The sequence below is a fragment of the Lutra lutra genome, chromosome 10 (assembly GCF_902655055.1).
Source record: "Lutra lutra chromosome 10, mLutLut1.2, whole genome shotgun sequence".
Taxonomy (NCBI): Eukaryota; Metazoa; Chordata; class Mammalia; order Carnivora; family Mustelidae; genus Lutra; species Lutra lutra.
The window spans coordinates 31,456,832-31,479,566 of record NC_062287.1 but is presented as its reverse complement, the minus strand read 5'-3'; the positions used below and the strand labels follow the sequence as shown (position 1 = coordinate 31,479,566).

At 39.4% G+C, this 22,735-nt stretch overlaps 1 protein-coding gene across 2 annotated transcripts in view; it reads left to right on the top strand.

Moving 5' to 3' along the window:
* The first annotated feature begins 3,162 nt into the window (after nt 1-3,162).
* ARHGAP42 (Rho GTPase activating protein 42) overlaps nt 3,163-22,735 on the top strand; it is a 299,718-nt gene continuing 280,145 nt past the window's right edge. For both annotated transcript variants that reach the window (XM_047692080.1, XM_047692078.1), the window contains exon 1: nt 3,163-3,326. In XM_047692080.1, the coding sequence (XP_047548036.1) occupies nt 3,173-3,326 (154 nt within the window). In that variant the 5' untranslated portion in view covers nt 3,163-3,172. The remainder of the gene's footprint in view (nt 3,327-22,735) is intronic.

Genomic DNA, 22,735 nt, shown 5'->3' with positions numbered 1-22,735 from the left:
TGAGTACATATCGAACACCAGGTTTCAGTGTCAAATAGGATTGAGGTCAAGGGAAAAGTTTTAAGCAGATTTACAAATATTATGTATCAGCTTACTACCTCCAACTCACTATTTTCTCTTTAAAACAAAGCCCCACATATCCAATTTATTTCAGAATTAAGAAAACAAACAGAAACACACCTCTGTGCCAGTAACCATGCCAAAGAGTGTGTTAGCCAATAATATTTATGGAACTCATCATGCAGCTAGCTGACAGGCCCACATAATATGAAGTGGAAACTTTAATAAAAAGAGGGTACATACATTTCAATCCAATAGAATTTTCAATTCTATTCTAAATAAAAATAGAATTTTTATAATTCTATTATAAATTCTATTATAAAAATAGAATTCTATTATAAATTCTATTATAAAAATAGAATTTAAATAATTTTATTTAGAAAGTCTATTCCCTTAGAAAGGATCTGGTTCAATTATAATGATGGGGAAAATAATACATAAAAACAACAGTTCAAAACTGACAGTAAATTCACCTCAAAGCCAAACCATTTCTTTGGTTAATGTGGCATAAGACAAAGCCTGACTAGCAGGTATAATTAAAATATGAATCACAGGGATAAATCATGAGTAACCCTGAGAGCACCTATAGGAAAATAAGTCTATTATAACATACTAGACTTTAGAGACTAAAGGATAAAGGGTAGGAGGAAAAATCCTAATTCCATGTAAATGTAATTATGGGCCTGATTGGAAACACTGATAATGGCACTGGTGCATTATTGGCCCAACATCTCTGTAGCCTCTGTAACATAGCATATTTCACTTCATGTATTATAGGTACTCATTCTTGATGTTTTTTTTATTCTGAAATTTGCTTGAGGTCAGGTACTAGGCTTTGCTTTATATCTTCATATAAATTATTTCTCTACTCAGATCCTAATAATATAGACAGTAGGCATAAAACATGCAATTACACACCTGCATAGTTAATGATAACCCATATCTTAGAGTCTAGAATAATTTTGTCCTGACATAAGAATTTTAAAAAAATGAAAATTGACAACCAATATATTAAATGCTACTTATCAAAGACTGTTGATACATTTTTAAAGAATTAATCACAAGATTTTTATTTAATGAAAAACAGAAAAGATTGTTATATTTTATCCTATTTCATATCTCAGCAGTTGGCATTGGATTTAGTTGCTAGGAACAGCAATGTGGCAAAAGTTGAAAGGAAACAATTTGTTTGGCCTGACTTGTTTTTTTGCTTTCAGGCTGTGTGATGAATAGATATGAAATCACCTCAGTTGAAAAACAGCCCCACTGCTGCTTGGGTCACTCCCTTGACTGAAAAATAGCATTATTGCCCCCCATCCCATCTCACCTACCCAAATGAAGACTATTTAACTGACAGACATAGGTTAGACCCTGGAGTTAAAATGACTCTAAGAATGATTAGGGATTCTGCAGTATTTAGAGGTATAATGATACAAATATGAATGGAAGGTTTTTAAGTCCAATTTCCTTGGCTCAGAAGAATTTAAATCAAAGCCATCAAATATATTTTTAACATCATCTTATCTTAGTTCAAGGTTTATGTGCTATTTTTAATGTTCATGTGTACGCTTTTAAAAAAATTTTGAAACTAAAAGTCTTGACAGACTCTGAAACTTAATTCAGAAAAATGTAAAGCACATTAATGGAATTTTTCCCATGATCTGTAGAAGAGTTTTTTTTTTTTTTTAAACAGATGGTTCAAATGGACAAAGCAATGAAAACACAGAAATTAAAAGCAGATCCTTAAGAAAAATAACTGAGTTCTCAGAAATACTATAGATGATGGCAGGACTAGATGTAAGGCAGCACTCTCTTTTACTGTCAAGGTTTGGAGAGAACAGAAATTTTTTAGGTGATTGCCTTTCAGAGAAGGAGTAACTGACTCTTGGTAGGAATTAACTTTTCATTTGGAACTCCAGCCAATTTCAACAATTTGAAAATCCTCATGCTTGTAGGATAAGTCTATCCAGGTGCCAATAAAATATACAGTATTATGCTCTAGGTATTCTTCTAGAAGTAGGAACACCTAAGTCCTAGGTGCGTAGTTAGGGGGGTGGGGATGTCTTAAAATCTTCCCATTTCACAGCTACTTGGAAAAACAACAACATCCCAAGTCCTGTGAAAGCTTTTCATTTTCAGTATAGAAACTCTGACATTCTTGAATCAAGGAATTGAGCGGTGGGAAAGAGGCAGGTAAACTTTTCAACCCGGAATTTATATGCATTCAGTGGAGACGTGAAATAAAAGATCTAAACTAACGCAGGAAAGTAGCATCTTCCAACCAAGCTTCAAGATGATTTCTCAAACTTTAAGGAAAATTAACGTTGGTTTCTCTCCGAGACAATTTTTAGGGAGTAGGTGGTGAGGAGGGCGGATAGGCGAGGCACATTGGGATTTGAGATCTTTTTGGGGCGTGGAAGACCCCAAAGTGTCGCCGAGGGCTAGTCAGATCCAGGTGCTAGGAAAGACACAGAGTCGACGCCCCAGGCGAAGGCAGGATCGCTACTGCGCCGCAGCCTCGCGCAGCCCTGAAGCTTAGTGCGGGCGGGTGGGTGGCGGTGGGAGGGTAACTGGGAGAAGGGGCGGGGTGGCGTAGGGTGGGAGTGCGACGGCAGGAGGAGGGTCTCCCAGCCCAGGCCCGGTTTTCAAGCTTTCTGAGCCTGCGTCGGCCTGGGGGGAGGGCTTCCCCTGCCGGGCCACAGGGGCCCAAAGCACCCAGGACTGTCAAGAGAGTCGGAGAGTGGAGGTGCCGGAAGTGTCTGCGTGCGGTGAGAGAACTTTCCTGCTCCCGCGGCGGCCCGGAGCGTCCACCGCCTCTCGCAGCGACGATGCGCCCTGATGACAACGACCTGAGCGGACTCGCGCCTCGGCCTACCGCCAGAGTCTGCACACTCCTTGCCGCAGAAGAGGACTGAGCCCAGAGGCGTCCGCCCGCCGGGGAGCCCTGTGCTGGCAACGCGGCGCTCGGGGCCCATTTCCTTTGCCCCGTCCTCTGGCGTCTTGGCTGGTTCCCTGAGATCGCGCGTAGTCAGCGCCGGCGCGGTCGCCGGCTGTTCCCGCCCTCACCGCCGCCCCGGCCGCGTCCCCGGTGGCCGCTGGTAGCGTCTGTGCCATGGGGCTGCCTACTCTGGAGTTCAGCGATTCCTACTTGGACAGCCCGGATTTCAGGGAGCGCCTGCAGTGTCACGAGATTGAACTGGAGCGAACCAACAAGTTCATCAAAGAGCTCATTAAGGACGGCTCTCTGCTCATTGGGGCGCTGAGGAGTAAGTGGAGCTGGCAGGGGCGGGTGGAGAGGGCGCAGGGATGCGGCGACTTCTCGCGGGGTGCGGGTCTGAGGGGTGGGTGGATGGAGGACTCGGGGCTTCTTTTGTTTGAATGGGTTTGGGACAAAAGCTGAAGAGCTCCCCTGCTGGTGGCCACCAAGTTTGTGCTTAGGTGTTTTTTACTTACATACTTTAATGTCTACAGAAAAGGGGAAGTTATCCACTGGACCCAGGAGTAGATCCTGAGGAAAGTTGTTCAAAGTCATCTTTTTTTTTTTTTTTTTTTTTAAATAAAGCTCCTGAAAAATGTTGGAGACTATTGGTCATTTTTTGTTGGTTGGTTGGTTTGTGATTTTATTGTGCCTAGTTTGAACACTTAAAAAAAAAAAGGTCCTTAAGGAGGGATTCAAGAATTTGGCTTAAGGATAAAATGAAGCTAGTTTGTTTAGTGATACTCAAAGAAAATAATTAATTTCTTATATGTAGCAGTGGCTCTTCACTGGGCACAATACATCATTGAATTGGCTTTTTAAAAAATGTACATTTGCAATTTTGCCATTTAGTAGGGTTTTGGAGATGATAGCGGATAGTATGGCACCAGGGGATGTAATCTCTTTACAAGCTTTTTGATGCGTCTTAATTTTTGGTTTGTATTATAAGTCTAATGTTGATCGAGTCACAGGGGATGAGGGTTCAGTGGTTAAAGGCCAATCAGAATTTCTGATGATTAAGTAAAGACTATCCTTAGGGATTTTTCCCACTTCCTTTCCCGAACCGATTTTTTTTACTCCCTCCTGAATCTGCTGGATCTTCACTTTCAAGTACTAAGACCTAGGAGAGTCTTAGTAAATAAAAGAAACTCGAGTTTCTCTTTAAGAAAATGGAGTGATCTGCCTTCGGCTAGGCGGGTCCTAATCCCAGAGTCCTGGGATCCAGTCTCCCATGGGGCTCCTTGCTCATTTGGGAGCTTGCTTCTCCCTCTGCTCCTACCCCACCCCGGATCGTTCTCTGTCTCTGACAAATAAATAAATAAAATCTTAAAAAAAAAAAAAAGAAGGGAAATAGAGTGATTTAACTGATAAGGTTTAACTTGTTACCTTTCCCAGACGTATTTCCATCTTATTGGAGGCTTCTGAAGGTTTTAGCTACTGAAAGGAAGCCCTGGACTCTCTGGCCTCTAATGGCTGGGTGAGTGAGGTATTTTCATTGCAGGGAGAGCCTTGGAGCATCTAGAAATCCCCAGGGCAAATGTAATAGAACCATCGTGGAGTGTATCAGTTGGAAGGTCAGTAACAACATAATGGGGATGTGTGTGCCTGAAACTGAGACATTAGCATCTGATCTGTATTTTGAAGCATGTATTAATAATGGTAAGGATGAAGCTTATCAGAATGTCTTAGAATTAGTGTGCTCCCAAATCTTTTTTTTAACCATCCCCAATGCTAAAATATTTACTTATTACTTGTGCTACTTAACTAGGATAAAGTATGTTTTATGCCTGTATTCACATTAATTTCTGAATTTGAGGGTGGTACTGATAACAGTATTTACTGATTTGTGAAAAAATAATTTATCTGCAGTTCTTTTCACTCTGTGCATACACAAATGTGAACTCATTCTTTCCTTCTGGTTTGCAATTTCTGGGTGAGGTCTCAGGACTGGCCTCCTTGCATTTTAGCCTCTTCCAAAAGAGTTTCCCCATCTCAGAATGCTAAATGCCAAGCTGCCTCTTGTGGAGCTGCCAGCTGGTCCACAGGTGACATTTTCTTCTTACTCTACTGGGGAGGTAATTTTAGTGTTTCAAAAGTTGGAAACATTTCCATAGCTGTGATAAAAGCCCTGCAGTGCATATTATTATACTAGTGAGATTATGTATTTTATTATGATTTTTGAATCTAGTCTTGCAAAAATCAGATGATTCCCATCCAGATAAGTTTGTTCTTGCATATATAAAGTGAAGAAACCTTTAAAGTGTAAGTTCCTTGAACATACGGAACCTGTCTCATTAATTTGGTCTTACGCACTTAAATATACAACATGCTGTCTTTCTAGGATTCTTAGGTTTGTGATGAGAGTTCATGATTTTAATGTTTGATTATTATTTATCTCACTATGGAAGGAAAATGGTTTGTTCCTTATTCAAAGAATTCCTAGCATCCGTTGACAAATAAATTTTGCAACAGAGGAACTTTTGAAGTCACATGATGGCAATGCTTTTTTCCCACCAAGCCACCTTCTATCCCTTGGGGAGGATACACTGAGGTTAGGCTGCAAGTGGTTAAGTGTGGGTCCTCGAAAGTTGCTCAGTTAGGATAAGAGTGTGCCTAGAGGACTTTGAAGCTGCTTTTATTTCTATCCCAGATCCACCAAGAAGCCCTCCTTTCCCCAGTTCTGTCCCGTGTTCCTTTCTGCCAGGGGAAGACTTCACCTTCCTAACTTTATACCTTTCCATTCTTCTGTACCTACTGTTTCAGTAAGTGTATCCATTATCCAGTTCAGTTTTATTTTTTGCACTTTGTTGTTATTTCCATTAATAATTAATGGTTTCTTAATGTAGCCTTCCTGAAAGGACAATCATCATGCATCTTATATTATTTCCATCCTAGTTCATAGCTTTTCTGGTGAGAATTTTGGCATGCACTCTTGGCTAATACATGCATGACTATTTCAATAGGAGTCACAGATGCTCTTTGATTTTTACTTCAGGTTGTCAGTATTATGAGAATAAAAGGGAAACCACACTGATGGCAGGCTGGGCATGTTAGGAGAATCTGGTAGATACCACTCAATGTCAATTATAGGAAGTTTTGTCAGTTACAGACTACTAATAGACAAATCAATAAGAAAGAATCATCAGTTAAAGCCCCAACAGGGAAAGATGTACATTGCATTTCCTACAAGAAATCAACTACCCCTGCAACTCATCTAATGAGAAACTGTTATCACTCTGAAGTCTTGCTTTTCTCCAGTGGACTTTTATTCAGAACAACCCCTCTTAAGTTCTTCTTCCTTCTCCACAAAATAACATTGCTCCTTGTTTTTTGGTCTTAGCTATGGTTTTGCTGTAACTTGCTTGTCCAGGATTGCAATTCCCTTTTATTCCCAAATAAACCCATTTTGCCAATAAAATTTCTGGCAATCTTATTTTTAAGGATATTGGTTTCTTTAGTAGAAGGGTCCTTATCAAGGAAAACGTTGAGTAGAAGATATCAATTTTAAATAATATAAGATACTTAACATTTTTTTTAATAAAGATTTTTATTTGACAGACAGAGATCACAAGTAGGCAAAGAGGCAGGCAGAGAGAAAAGGGGAAGCAGGCTCCCCGCTGTGCAGAGGGCCCAATTTGGGGCTGGATCCCAGGACCCTGAGATCATGACCTGAGCCGAAGGCAGAGGCTTAACCCACTGAGCCACCCAGGTGCCCTGATACTTAACATTTTTAAAATGAATTATTGCACATCCAATCTGAGAAAAATAGACGACAGCTCATTAAGTGGATGGACATACACCTGAATTTAAATTCTGGTGCTGACAAATGATGTGTGATAATTGGCAAATAACTTACCCTCTCTGGGTCCTACTTTTCCTATAAAATGAGGGAAGATTTATAAAGGTCTTACCACTAGGATTATTTGTTTATTTTGTTACATGCTGTATAGACATTTGGTGAGCAATATTTGAGAATATTTGATACTGGAGAATCAGATTTTAGATCATGCTGTGACTCATAGTCTTCCCCCTTTTTCATCAGGTGTTCTATGAACTTTGTTACTTTAACTGGTATCTTAAAATTTGAGTTGTGGAATCATATGCTGTTTTTGCTTATTGATTTTCTTTTATAAAGAAACACCTCAAAATGGCTTTCTCATATAATTCTTCCTTTACTTTCTCTTTTCTTTTTTCTTTATACTTTTGAATATTTAAATAGAACTTTGTCCTTGCAAAAATAGACTTCTCTGGGTCCCTGGGTGGCTCAGTCAGTTCACCATCTGCATTCGACCCAGGACTTGATCCTGGGCTCCTGGGATCAAAGCCCAGGTGTCTGGCTCCCTGCTCGGTAGGGAGTCTGCATATCCCTATCTCTCCACCCCTACACTTCCTCGTGCTCTCTCCCTCTCTAAAAACTAAAATCTTAAAAAAAAAAAAAAAAAAAAAAAGAGGAATAGATTTCCCCTCCTCCCAAAAACAGAAAAGAGAGAAAAGGAGTAGACAGAAATAGGACTGTAGTCATTTAATTGAATTATTGGGTGGGAAGAGCATATCCACATTTTTTTCTTCTACCCTGCTCTTTGGCATCTTGGTTCCTGCCATTTAGGATAATGTTTCTCAAACCTGTGTGTCTAGGCTTCTTCTAGAGGGAAAAAAAAGTTGGTGGACTCTAATATCGATTCAATTATTTATTATTATTATTATTATGGTAATTAAATATATATAAGCATGAAACTAATTCTTGTGTGTAGTCATACAATCTTTTTTTTTTTTGTCATACAATCTTTTTATTTTTTTATTTTTTTATTTGACAGAGATCACAAGCAGGCAGAGAGGCAGTCAGAGAGAGGAGGGGAAGCAGGCTCCCTGCTGAGCAGAGAGCCCGATGTGGGGCTCAATCCCAGGACCCTGGGATCATGACCTGAGCGGAAGGCAGAGGCTTTAACCCACTGAGCCACCCAGGCGCCCCTGTAGTCATACAATCTTAAAAGCAAATCAGTTTATGAATTAAATACAAATAATACTGTGAAACCAATAAAAAAACTTGTCAACTACATTCAGTTAATCTAATGGATGACGATGATGTTACTGAAAGAAAAATTCCTATCATATAAAGACTGTTGATAATATCTTGTGTATTGATTATTCATTTTCTCTTTGCTATTCCCAGTTGGAACTATAGTTCTTCAAAACTGCTTGCCCAGATGATGGCCTCTCTATCACAAATTATGTATTTATTGGTCATATTGCCTCTGTTCCTGAGGCAGTAGTTCCTGGCACTAGTGTTCCATGATACGAATAAGAAGGGTGCCTATTTGAGTAATAGAGGTTGATTGTTCCTAGGTTTAGATGTAGAATATACAGTTAATTAAGAATTGAGGACAGGGGCACGTGGGTGGTTCAGTGGGTTAAAGCCTCTGCCTTTGGCTCAGGTCATGATCTCAGGGTCCTGGGATTGAACCCCCATTGGGATCTCTGCTCAGCAGGAAGCCTGCTTCCTCCTCTCTCTCTGCCTGCCTCTCTGCCTACTTGTGATCTGTCAAATAAGTAAATGAAATCTTAAAAAAAAAAAAAAAGAATTTAGGACATTAGCAAGAGGGAAGCATATAATTACTTGTGCCTACTGCCTTCAGTGTTCCCAGATATTAGTTTGAAGTACTATGATACACTTGTGATCTGGGGATTATAGTAAAGCAAAACCCGAGATGCAAAGGCTACATTGAGATATTGTAAAAAGAGTGAAGGATCCCTGCCTTCCATTTGCTGTTTCTCAAACTTGCCTTAGCCTGGTTTCACTTGTTTTTTAACTTTAAGCCATTCTCTATTTTGTGTGTATGTTCTGGACCCACTCTATTACTGGAGTTTTTGGTTGCACAGGGAAGGAGTTAAATAAAAGGAAAAAGCTGATTTTAAGAAGTTTGAGACTTTCTGTAGTTATTGTGCTATTTATTTGGTCATCCTTCAGCTTTTTAGGGAAAATTGCTATTGTTTTAGGCCATTTTTTGTATTTAAATTTGCACCTAGGTTTTATTTCGTTTAAATGGAACCCATTGCAGAGTCTTGTTTACCCTGCAAGAGCTCCTTCCTTCATGGCTGCTTATCCCACTAAGGCTGTTCTGCATGTGCAGCTGGGCAGTCTAATCAAAGGTATGGATATGTAATTACTTCAACCACTCATTTGGTTCTTAAGTTGTTGGAATTAGAGTTAAATGAGCAGAAGTAGCTGTATCTTTCAAATGAACTGTAATTAATTTTAGGAACTGGTAGATTAGGAATGTAGTGCTTTAAGGTTCTGCTTCAGAGATGTTGCAAGTAAAAGCAGTTACACTTGTGTTAATTGAAATGACAGCCTTGGCACTTATTGAAGTGGAAGTAATTTGGGCTGGCTGAGTACTTCCATTTACTTCTGATTCTCAACGTGAGCTCAATGGGTACCCTTTTACACTGTCTTTATTTTCGTTGGATTTCCTTTTTCAGCAGTTAGTAATTGAGGGGCTGTTCTGTTAGAGGCCAGGGAACGAGTTAGTGGGAGAATGGGTTAACAAGAACCACCTTTTACACTGCTATCTTTGACAGTTATGATCAAGGTACTCTGAGAGTGAAGAAAACTCAGATAACTGCTGAAGTTTTAAGTCACTGAAAAGCTGCTTTAACAAACTTCCTTTGAATTACTCACTTAGTGTACAGTGTTCATTGTGTTGATATGTAAGCGTGACTCAAATCATAAAAAAAAATACAGCTAACATTCAGTATTACTTTGGTGTGAGTGCAGTTTTATTTAAGTAATGTATACTTAGAGAATGGCAAATCTTTTATTTAGATTTATAAAGAGAAATATTAGTTTAAAAATTTCATATCTTAAGCCACATTTGGTAAATATGCAACAATGGAATGTTTAATATGGACAGATAAGGAAGGGTGAAGGAAAGGGGATTTATTTTGTCTTGAATCTTTTTCATGAAAACTCTTTCTTGCCAGAACTGTGATTGCCGCCTCTTCTGGCCCTAGACATCCCTGCTGTCTAGAGTGTAATTTCCACTCATTTCAGCCTTCTAGGTGGGTGCCAGCCCCTCTGTAATGCCACCTGCCACCCACCAGTTTCAGCTGGCAACTCTGCCAGCCTTCCTTTTTCCTCCACCATGCTAAACCTCTGCCCAGCATCTAATAATCCTTATAGTGTATTCCCAGTGGATCTGGCCTCATCAACCAAGGACTTGCTACTTGCTTCTTGCTGAGTTAGTTTCATCCTGAAAATTAAAACCATTTGCCAAGCACCGGGCTGATTAGTGTGTGGACTCCATGCTTCATCTTTTGCAACTGCGTTCATCTGAGTTGTAATGACTGGGTTTTGTAGAAGTGTAGAAATTCACATAATATTTGCTAATCTTAATGGCTCTTGAAAGCAAAGGAAAAGGGGCCAGATGATAACAGGACAGTCATTACAAATGAAATTATATTAACAGTTTTGTCTCTGACTAGGTGAACTTAAACTTTGGCCTGGATATTTCTGGTAATATGGATCCTTCTCTATAAGATTACTTCTAACTGGGATGTTTGTTTAATCAGAATAAGTCATAGTTCATATCCGCAGTCTTCTGATTTTATTATCAAGAATCCAATTACAACACTGAAGAAAGTGTTCTGGCAACTTCCATCACTCTTTGAGGACTGTGACTTGCTTCAGGAAAAGTAAATTGTGTACATCACTCTGTGAGGACTGTGACTTGCTTCAGGAAAAGTGAATTGTGGAATATTAAGGTAACTTATAGTAGCTGATAATCTGCCAGTTTTTTCAGTCTTTTCCCTTTCTTTCAAAGGTATGCATAGAATAAAAGAAGAAAAACAAGTACTAAGTTTCCTACAATTTTTAATTTGAGAGTAATTCTTTTAATTGCAATTTTTCATGGAACCTGGTGGGAAAAGGCTAAAATAAGATGAATGAAATCTTTGTACATTATTTTATATTAATTGTAAGAGCCTTTTTCAGTTCCAATTTTTAGATTCTGTGTGATAGAAGTCTCCATTCCAAATGACATTTTAAAAATGCCCAAACATGACTTTTTTTTTTTTTTTTTTTGTATGTTGTTGGTTTACCTGATTTGGGTGAGTATTAGGAATGATGGGTAATGCTTTGTTTAGTGAAGGATAAAGAATCATCCTGTATTGGTTCTCAGTGTCAGATGGTATGGAAAAAAAATGGAAAAAATGCTGCATGTAAATAACCTTGCTGCATTAATAGTATCCTTCCTGTACCTTGGCTTTACTCTGGGAAAAACTGGGTAGACACCCTATGCCCCCTTTCATTTGGAAGTCAGTCATATTTCTTGGTAGTGGAATTTCTATATTTCCTTACACAAATCTAAAAAGCATACTGCCTGACACTTTATGAAAGGGATGCCAAATAGTATTCCCTCATGTGTAAACATATATTGGAGCTTATCCAGATGAAAGACCCAGCTTCAGTTTTCTCTTTAGTACACAGTAAAAGTGGTGATTTAATTTAGAAAACTAGTATGTTTTTATGTGTGGGGGAGAGTGATAAGCTGCTAATAGAAATGAGTATTCAGTATGTGTCTTATCCCCTTCCAAATGGAAGGTTTAGTAAATTGATTTTACTTTGCTTTGTGAGAATTTTTTCTTCTTCTTTATTTAATTTCTTTATTCCTCACAATGTCTGAATGGAAGATGTGGCCCCAAAATGGGGATAGTGGGGGGGGGGGTTGTGAGAGAGGTAAACAAGGAGAAATAAATTAAAATTAAAATTGAGAAAAGAATTTAAATATTATGGTTTTGGAACTTTTGTCAGGCTTTGTGTATCTTATATGAAAAAGTTACTGTGTGACACTAGAGAATCAAAAGAATAAGAGAGTAGCCTGCCAACTGTTGTAAAAGCTGGATGTGGAAAATTTGAGGGAGATGGTTCCCATTAAAAACTGCCAACATGAGAGATAATAGAGGGTGGCTTTTTTAGGGGTGCGCTCTTTGGGGAAGAGGTGGGAAAACTACGCATTCGTGAAAAAATGATGTCAACATAGGAAGTAATAGGAAGGACTTTTAAAGACATGTGTTGACTGCTTGGCAATCCTGGTTTTCTGTAGGTGACCCTTTCTAACCTTAATTATTACTTCCTCTGGATCCCAGCTCCACCATTACACCTTTTTTCTTAGGATGTGATGTTGCTAAATTCTTCTTTCTTTTTCAATTTATTTCCCCCGTCCTTCTCTTAAATGTTGATGGTACACAAAGATTCCTTAGCCCTTTGACTGTTTGCTTTCCTTGTGTGATAACATGTCCTCCTGGGCTCCAGCCCTAACCTCATTTTCCTGAGCTCTAGATCTCATTGTTACCAGCATATTACCACCTAGATGTGCTTCAGGCACCTCAGACTCTGTGTCAGAACCAAGTTCTTCCTTGTTCTCCACCTTGTTCTCATTTCTCTAATTACAGCCTCTTCCACCTGCTCATCTCAAAAAGGAACATCTGAATCCTTCCCAACTCTTCCTGTTTCCTTCCCTAGTTTTTAAACTCCAGTTTTTCACTCTACCCAGGTTAGAAAATTTGGTTAGTCCTGTAATTCTGTGCTCTCAGATATCCTAAATTAGATTTTTTTCAGGCAGTGTTTATGAAATAACATTTCTTTCTTAGCTTAAAACAACAAACATTTATTCTCTCATAGTCTGGAGGCCAGAGGTCCAAAATGAAGGTGTCAGTAGGACCATGCTCTCTGAAGGCACTAGGAGAGGATTTTTCCTTGCCTCCTCTTCTGGCTCTGGCTTCTGGTGTAGCCAACACAAGATGTTCATTGGCATTTAATGTGTCACTCCAGTTCAGGGCTCTGCAGTCACGTGGTGTACACTCTGTGTGTCTCTATTACATTTTACTTATTCTTTCAAATGTAAACTTCTAGGTGCCAAGATTATCTGTATTCTCTTCAGATCTGACCGCATTGTAGATGCTCAGTGATTTTTCAACATCAGCAAATCTACTAGGCTTCACTGTAACTGCTCAGACCTGGGCATACAGATTTTTAGGATTGAGTAGTCCAGGGGGCAGCAGACAATAACAGGTGTTAGTCCTGGTGCTGCTACTAACTAATGGCATTGGTACAAGCCACTTGTCTCAGAACCTATTTTTTTAAGGAATAATGTTTGCTCTATATTTCTTATAGGATTTTCTTTGAGGGGGGCCGAGGGGCACAGGAAAAGGGAGAGGAACTTAAGCAGGCTCTACACCTAGTGTGGAGCCCAGCATGGGGCTTGACATCATAAGTCTGCGATCATGACCTGAGCTGAAATTAAGAGTCAGACTCTTAACCAACTGAGCCACCCAGGTGTCCCAATTTCTTGTAAGATTTTTGTGTAGGCCATGGAAAGAAGGCATAATATAAAAATGTAACATTATTTTCATTTGCTTTAGGCGGGATCATTGTGATCCTAATAATTTCAGTTTTTTTCCAAGACTACATTTAACATGTTCTTGTCAACATTATTATATTCTGTAGGAATAAGATTTTAAAAGTGGAAATGCTTTAATTGAATATTAAAGGATGGGCTTGTTTATCTCCCCAATTCAATCTATTTGGAGGGAAATGATTGTAAGATGTGGCATGGTTTTGTTTTAGCTTCTTTCTTTTCTTTTTAAAAATTATTTATTTATTTATTTTTAAAGATTTTATTTATTTATTTGACAGAGAGAGAGAGCACGCTTAACCAATTGAGCCACCCAGGTGCCCCTAGCTTTTTTCTTTTAAACAAATATTTACTTTGATCTGGGAACCAAGAAAGCATTAGGTTGGCATTTAGGGATTATGAATGGGCAGTATAGATGTTGAGACTTTATGGGCATCTCTGCTGGTGCTTTATTTCTGGTGGCTCAGTTCAGTGGTCTATAAAAGTTATTTAAATGACAGCCATAACTTGTACTTCTCTAAATGAAATAGAAAGCTGGGCAATTTCACAAAATAAAACAGGCACATGAGAGATCTTTTTTCTTTAAATTGGTTTCAGTATGGAAGGCAGATAGTGGCTTAGAAAAACATTTTCTTAGGTGTTTCTTATACTGCACAGATGTTTTGTAAATATAATTACACTTGAGGTGAGATCATCCTAGAGGTTACTGGTGAGAAAAGGAAATGATGAGATTGGTAGGGCATTGCTGGAGGGTTTTGAGGGCAAGGAATTACGGTAAAAAAAAAAAAAAAATTCAGGGGCGCCTGGGTGGCTCAGTGGATTAAAGCCTCTGCCTTCGGCTCAGGTCATGATCCCAGAGTCCTGGGATCGAGCCCCGCTTCGGGCTCTCTGCTTGTCAGGGAGCCTGCTTCCTCCTCTCTCTCTCTCTGCCTGCCTCTCTGCCTACTTGTGATCTCTATCTGTCAAATAAAATAAAATAAAATCTTAAAAAAAAAAAAAAGGCTCTACTAGCCAGCTGAAGAAAGATTAGGGCTGATGTATAGACGTTGAAAAAAAAAAATTCATTAAATATTGAAGAGGAAGTTTCTGTTGGCTGAGTAAGAAAATTGAGTTGAGCCTGATGGCTAGTTGATTAAGGAAAGGTGGTATTATTGAATTGGTTTGAGAATCACCAGGAGAGGATATTTGGATGGCACCACAAGGATGAAACAGATCATTTAAAACAAAAACAACAACAAAAGATGTTTCTTAAGGGATCTCTGAGTTTAAAGGGAATTCTGCCCTGAAGTTGGGGGAGATAGGGAGCAATGAATCGGAAGTCTAGAGTTTGGGGACAGCTTGCAAAGTGTAGCAGAGCTGGAAAAAGCCAGCCATCAGGGATTAAAGAAAGAAAATACAGATTCTTAATAATCCTGAATAAGGAATAGCAGAAAGTGAGTGAGAATGACAGCCTCTGTGTTTGCTAGGTTTAAACTCTGTTGGGTGCATGTCCTTTTCTTCTCATTATGGATGTTCTACGGATATTCACAGCTGGCTGAGTATGATGTTTTTTGACATCCACTGATGAGAGGGGATGAAAGAAGATGAAACAAGGATGCAGAACCAGGGTGTCAGTTGCAAGATATTCTTCCTGCTTTAAGTCCTAAGATTATGTTTTAGATTTCCTTATTTTCTTTTCTGAGACTGTGCTCTGTACTTCTGTCACAACATATGTTAACTGAAGATAATCCCAATTTATGCAGATAATCTGAACATTAAATCTGGCTAAAGGAAACAGGGGTTTTTCTTAAGTTTACTTTAGCATTACTATTCACACACGTGCAGTGCTAATAATGCTTAATCTTTAATATTGGAATATTTTAATATAAAGTAGGTTCTTTGAAGATTTAACACTAACAGCAGTCAATCTGGTATAGTAGAAAGAGCCTAGGCTTGCTTTATTTATTTATGTATTTATTTATTTATTTTTTAGATTTCTTAATCTTAACTTTATTTATTTATTTAGATTTAATTTTATTTTTTCAGTGTTCCAAGATTCATTGTTTATGCACCACACCCAGTGCTCCATGCAATACATGCCCTCCTTAATACCTACCACCAGGCTCACACATTCCCCCATCCGCTCCTTTCTAAAACCCTCAGTTTGTTTCTCAGAGTCCACAGTTTTTCATGCTTCGTCTCCCCTTCTGATGAGCCTAGGCTTTAGAATCGAACAATGCTTTTCAATCCTAGCTCAGACACTTATTAGCTATGTGGCTATGAGCAAGTTACTTGGCTTCCTTTGTGGTTTTCCTTGTCTGTAATATGGGAGTAATATTTACTTCATATGCATATTTTCAGGGTTAAAGGGTTAAATAAGATAACATACAAAGTGTTGAGCACAGAATATTAAATACTAATTTTCTCAATTATCTCATTCATCGCTAATGTTGAGACTAGGTAGTGAAATTAGACCATTGTTACAAACAACCACCACGACCATATTTTATTTAAGAAAGAATCTGCGGTAGCTTTCCTAAGCAAAATCTTTATATTACCTGGACAAATGCACCATATATAGATGCATAGAACACTATATTTAATGTTGTTATAAGACCTCTAGACCATGTGTCATTGCTTGTTATCGTGAATATGGCTCGCAGGGAGAGTAAGCCATTGCTTCTTTGGAATAGCTTAGCTATCTTCTTCTTTTTTTTTTTTTTTTTTTTTTTTTTTAACAGTCTGTGGCTATTTATTTATTTATTTTTTTTTAAATTTTTTTATTTTTTTCAGCATAACAGTATTCATTATTTTTGCACCACACCCAGTGCTCCATGCAATCCGTGCCCTCTACAATACCCACCACCTGGTGCCCCCAACCTCCCACCCCCCACCCCTTCAAAATTCTCAGATCGTTTTTCAGAGTCCATAGTCTCTCATGGTTCACCTCCCCTTCCAATTTCCCTCAACTCCCTTCTCCTCTCCATCTCCCCTTGTCCTCCATGCTATTTGTTATGCTCCACAAATAAGTGAAACCATATGATAATTGACTCTCTCTGCTTGACTTATTTCACTCAGCATAATCTCTTCCAGTCCCGTCCATGTTGCTATAAAACTTGGGGATTCATCCTTTCTTTCTTTTTTTTTTTTTTTTTTTTTTTTTTTTTACAGCTTTATAAACATATATTTTTATCCCCAGGGGTACAGGTCTGCAAATCGCCAGGTTTACACACTTCACAACACTCACCATAGCACATACCCTCCCCGATATCCATAACCCCACCCCCTCCCCCCATCAACCCTCAGTTTGTTTTGTGAGATTAAGAGTCACTTATGGTTTGTCTCCCTCCCAATCCCATCTTGTTTCATTTACTCTTCTCCTACCCCCTCGACCCCCCATGTTGCATCTCCTCTCCCTCATATCAGGGAGATCATATGATAGTTGTCTTTCTCCGATTGACTTATTTCGCTAAGCATGATACCCTCTAGTTCCATCCACGTCGTCGCAAATGGCAAGATTTCATTTCTTTTGATGGCTGCATAGTATTCCATTGTGTATATATACCACCTCTTCTTTATCCATTCGTCTGTAGATGGACATCTAGGTTCTTTCCATAGTTTGGCTATTGTAGACATTGCTGCTATAAACATTTGGGTGCACGTGCCCCTTCGGATCACTATGTTTGTATCTTTAGGGTAAATACCCAGCAGTGCAATTGCTGGGTCATAGGGTAGTTCTATTTTCAACATTTTGAGGAACCTCCATGCTGTTTTCCAGAGTGGTTGCACCAGCTTGCATTCCCACCAACAGTGTAGGAGGGTTCCCCTTTCTCCGCATCCTCGCCAGCATCTGTCATTTCCTGACTTGTTAATTTTAGCCATTCTGACTGGTGTGAGGTGATATCTCATGGTGGTTTTGATTTGTATTTCCCTGATGCCGAGTGATATGGAGCACTTTTTCATGTGTCTGTTGGCCATCTGGATGTCTTCTTTGCAGAAATGTCTGTTCATGTCCTCTGCCCATTTCTTGATTGGATTCTTTGTTCTTTGGCTGTTGAGTTTGCTAAGTTCTTTATAGATTTTGGACACTAGCCCTTTATCTGATATGTCATTTGCAAATATCTTCTCCCATTCTGTCAGTTGTCTTTTGGTTTTGTTCACTGTTTCCTTTGCTGTGCAAAAGCTTTTGATCTTGATAAAATCCCAAAAGTTCATTTTTGCCCTTGCTTCCCTTGCCTTTGGTGATGTTCCTAGGAAGATGTTGCTGCGGCTGACGTCGAAGAGGTTGCTGCCTGTGTTTTCCTCGAGGATTTTGATGGATTCCTTTCTCACATTGAGATCCTTCATCCATTTTGAGTCTATTTTCGTGTGTGGTGTAAGGAAATGATCCAATTTCATTTTTCTGCATGTGGCTGTCCAATTTTCCCAACACCATTTATTGAAGAGGCTGTCTTTGTTCCATTGGACATTCTTTCCTGCTTTGTCGAAGATGAGTTGACCATAGAGTTGAGGGTCCATTTCTGGGCTCTCTATTCTGTTCCATTGATCTATGTGTCTGTTTTTGTGCCAGTACCATGCTGTCTTGATGATGACAGCTTTGTAATAGAGCTTGAAGTCCGGAATTGTGATGCCACCAACTTTGGCTTTCTTTTTCAATATTCCTTTGGCTATTCGAGGTCTTTTCTGGTTCCATATAAATTTGAGGATTATTTGTTCCATTTCTTTGAAAAAAATGGATGGTACTTTGATAGGAATTGCATTAAATGTGTAGATTGCTTTAGGTAGCATAGACATTTTCACAATATTTATTCTTCCAATCCAGGAGCATGGAACATTTTTCCATTTCTTTGTGTCTTCCTCAATTTCTTTCATGAGTACTTTATAGTTTTCTGAGTATAGATTCTTAGCCTCTTTGGTTAGGTTTATTCCTAGGTATCTTATAGTTTTGGGTGCAATTGTAAATGGGATGGACTCCTTAATTTCTCTTTCTTCTGTCTTGTTGTTGGTGTAGAGAAATGCAACTGATTTCTGTGCATTGATTTTATATCCTGACACTTTCCTGAATTCCTGTACAAGTTCTAGCAGTTTTGGAGTGGAGTCTTTTGGGTTTTCCACATATAGTATCATATCATCTGCAAAGAGTGATAGTTTGACTTCTTCTTTGCCGATTTGGATGCCTTTAATTTCCTTTTGTTGTCTGATTGCTGAGGCTAGGACTTCTAGTACTATGTTGAATAGCAGTGGTGATAACGGACATCCCTGCCGTGTTCCTGACCTTAGCGGAAAAGCTTTCAGTTTTTCTCCATTGAGAATCATATTTGCGGTGGGTTTTTCATAGATGGCTTTGATAATATTGAGGTATGTGCCGTCTATCCCTACACTTTGAAGAGTTTTGATCAGGAAGGGATGTTGTACTTTGTCAAATGCTTTTTCAGCATCTATAGAGAGTATCATATGGTTCTTGTTCTTTCTTTTATTAATGTGTTGTATCACATTGATTGATTTGCGGATGTTGAACCAACCTTGCAGCCCTGGAATAAATCCCACTTGGTCGTGGTGAATAATCCTTTTAACGTACTGTTGAATCCTATTGGCTAGTATTTTGGCGAGAATTTTTGCATCTGTGTTCATCAAGGATATTGGTCTGTAGTTCTCTTTTTTGTTGGGATCCTTGTCTGGTTTTGGGATCAAGGTGATGCTGGCCTCATAAAATGAGTTTGGAAGTTTTCCTTCTATTGCTATTTTTTGGAACAGTTTCAGGAGAATAGGAATTAGTTCTTCTTTAAATGTTTGGTAGAATTCCCCCGGGAAGCCGTCTGGCCCTGGGCTTTTGTTTGTTTGAAGATTTTTGATGACTGTTTCAATCTCCTTACTGGTTATGGGTCTGTTCAGGCTTTCTATTTCTTCCTGGTTCAGTTGTGGTAGTTTATATGTCTCTAGGAATGCATCCATTTCTTCCAGATTGTCAAATTTGTTGGCGTAGAGTTGCTCATAGTATGTTCTTATAATTGTCTGTATTTCTTTGGTGTTCGTTGTGATCTCTCCTCTTTCATTCATGATTTTATTTATTTGGGTCCTCTCTCTTTTCTTTTTGATAAGTCTGGCCAGGGGTTTATCAATCTTATTAATTCTTTCAAAGAACCAGCTCCTAGTTTCGTTGATTTGTTCTATTGTTTTTTTGGTTTCTATTTCATTGATTTCTGCTCTGATCTTTATGATTTCTCTTCTCCTGCTGGGTTTAGGGTTTCTTTCTTGTTCTTTCTCCAGCTCCTTTAGGTGTAGGGTTAGGTTGTGTACCTGAGACCTTTCTTGTTTCTTGAGAAAGGCTTGTACCGCTATATATTTTCCTCTCAGGACTGCCTTTGTTGTGTCCCACAGATTCTGAACTGTTGTGTTTTCATTATCATTTGTTTCCATAAATTTTTTCAATTCTTCTTTGATTTCCTGGTTGACCCATTCATTCTTTAGAAGGATGCTGTTTAGTCTCCATGTATTTGGGTTCTTTCCAAATTTCCTCTTGTGATTGAGTTCTAGCTTTAGAGCATTGTGGTCTGAAAATATGCAGGGAATGATCCCAATCTTTTGATACCGGTTGAGACTTGATTTAGGACCAAGAATGTGATCTATTCTGGAGAACGTTCCATGTGCACTAGAGAAGAATGTGTATTCTGTTGCTTTGGGATGAAATGTTCTGAATATATCTGTGATGTCCATCTGGTCCAGTGTGTCATTTAAGGCCTTGATTTCCTTGTTGATCTTTTGCTTGGATGATCTGTCCATTTCAGTGAGGGGAGTGTTAAAATCCCCTACTATGATTGTATTCTTGTCGATGTGTTTCTTTGATTTTGTTATTAATTGGTTTATATAGTTGGCTGCTCCCACGTTAGGGGCATAGATATTTAAAATTGTTAGATCTTCTTGTTGGACAGTTCCTTTGAGTATGATATAGTGTCCTTCCTCATCTCTTATTATAATCTTTGGCTTAAAATCTAATTGATCTGCTATAAGGATTGCCACTCCTGCTTTCTTCTGATGTCCATTAGCATGGTAAATTCTTTTCCACCCCCTCACTTTAAACCTGGAGGTGTCTTTGGGTGTAAGATGAGTTTCTTGTAGGCAACATATAGATGGTTTTTGTTTTTTTATCCATTCTGATACCCTGTGTCTTTTGATTGGGGCATTTAGCCCATTAACATTCAGGGTAAGTATTGAGAGATATGAATTTAGTGCCATTGTATTGCCTGTAAGGTGACTGTTATTGTATATTGTCTCTGTTTCTTTCTGATCTACTACTTTGAGGGTCTCTCTTTGCTTAGAGGACCCCTTTCAATATTTCCTGTAGAGCTGGTTTGGTATTTGCAAATTCTTTCAGTTTTTGTTTGTCCTGGAAGCTTTTAATCTCTCCGTCTATTTTCAATGATAGCCTAGCTGGATATAGTATTCTTGGCTGCATGTTTTTCTCATTTAGTACTCTGAATATATCATGCCAGCTCTTTCTGGCCTGCCAGGTCTCTCTGGATAAGTCTGCTGCCAATCTAATATTTTTACCATTGTACGTTACAGACTTCTTTTCCCGGGCTGCTTTCAGGATCTTTTCTTTGTCACTAAGACTTGTCAATTTTACTATTAGGTGACGGGGTGTAGACCTATTCTTATTGATTTTGAGGGGGGTTCTCTGAACCTCCTGGATTTTGATGCTTGTTCCCTTTGCCATATTCTGGAAATTCTCTCCAGTAATTCTCTCCAATATACCTTCTGCTCCCCTCTCTGTTTCCTCTTCTTCTGGAATCCCAATTATTCTAATGTTGTTTCGTCTTATGGTGTCACTTATCTCTCGAATTCTCCCCTCGTGGTCCAGTAGCTGTTTGTCCCTCTTTTGCTCAGCTTCTTTATTCTCTGTCATTTAGTCTTCTATATCGCTAATTCTTTCTTCTGCCTCATTTATCCTAGCAGTGAGAGCCTCCATTTTTGATTGCACCTCATTAATAGTTTTTTTTGATTTCAACTTGGTTAGATTTTAGTTCTTTTATTTCTCCAGAAAGGGCTTTTATATCTCCCGAGAGGGTTGCTTTAATATCTTCCATGCCTTTTTCAAGCCCGGCTAGAACCTTGAGAATCATCATTCTGAACTCTATATCTGACATATTACCAATGTCTGTATTGATTAGGTCCCTAGCCTTTGGTACTGCCTCTTGTTCTTTTTTTTGTTGTGAATTTTTCCGCCTTGTCATTTTGTCCAGATAAGAGTTTATGAAGGAGCAAGTAAAATACTAAAAGGGTGGCAACAACCCCAGGAAAATATGTTTTAGCCAAATCAGAAGAGATCCTGAATTGTGAGGGGGGAGAAAGGGGATAAAAAGGGGTTCAGAAAGAAAGAAAAAAAAACTATTAAAAAAAAGAAAGCCGATAAAGAAAAAATATAAAAAGAGGAAAAAATATATATATATATTAGATAAACTATTTAAAAAACGTTAAAAAAAAGAAAACGGTAAAAGTTAAAAAAAATTTAGCAGAAGAAGAGAAAAAGAAAAAAAAATTGAAAAAGAAAAAAAAATTAAATTAACTGCAAGGCTAAAAAATCATGGGGAGAAAGCCATGAGTTCCGTGCTTTGCTTTCTTCTCCTCTGGAATTCCGCCGTTCTCCTTGGTAGGTGAACTTGGTCCTGGCTGGGTTTCCCGTAGATCTTCTGGGGGAGGGGCCCGTTGTAGTGATTCTCAAGCGTCTTTGCCCCAGGCGTAGTTGCACTGCCCTTATCCCGGGCTGCGCTGAGTCATCCGCTCGGGTTCGCTTTCGGGAGCTTTTGTTCCCTGAGCGCTTTCCGTAGAGTCCGGAGGACGGGAATAAAGATGGCGGCCTCCCGGTCTCCGGCCCGGAGGAGCCGAGAGCCCGGGGCCCCACTCCTCAGTGCGCCCTCAGAGAACAGTGCCAAATGACTCTCGTCACCCTAGCCTCCGGCCGCGCTCCGAGCTGACCGAGCCTGCGACCGGTTCAAGGCAACCCTGAGCTGAGAGTCACTCCTCGGCTCTGTCTCTGCAGCCGGCCTCCCCGTTCTAATACTGGTAAGCTCTGCGACACTGAGACACCCCCGATCCTTCTGCGACCCTGCGGGACCTGAGGCCGCGCTTACCCCGCCTGGGCTTCACCCCAGTTAAGCCTCTGGAGCGATGTCCCTCAGCAGAACAGACTTTTAAAAGTCCTGATTTTGCTCCGTTGCTCCGCCGCTCGCCGGGAGCCGGCCCCTCCCCCCGCGGTCTATCTTCCCGTCGCTTTGGATTCACTTCTCCGCCAGTCCTACCTTGCAGAAAGTGG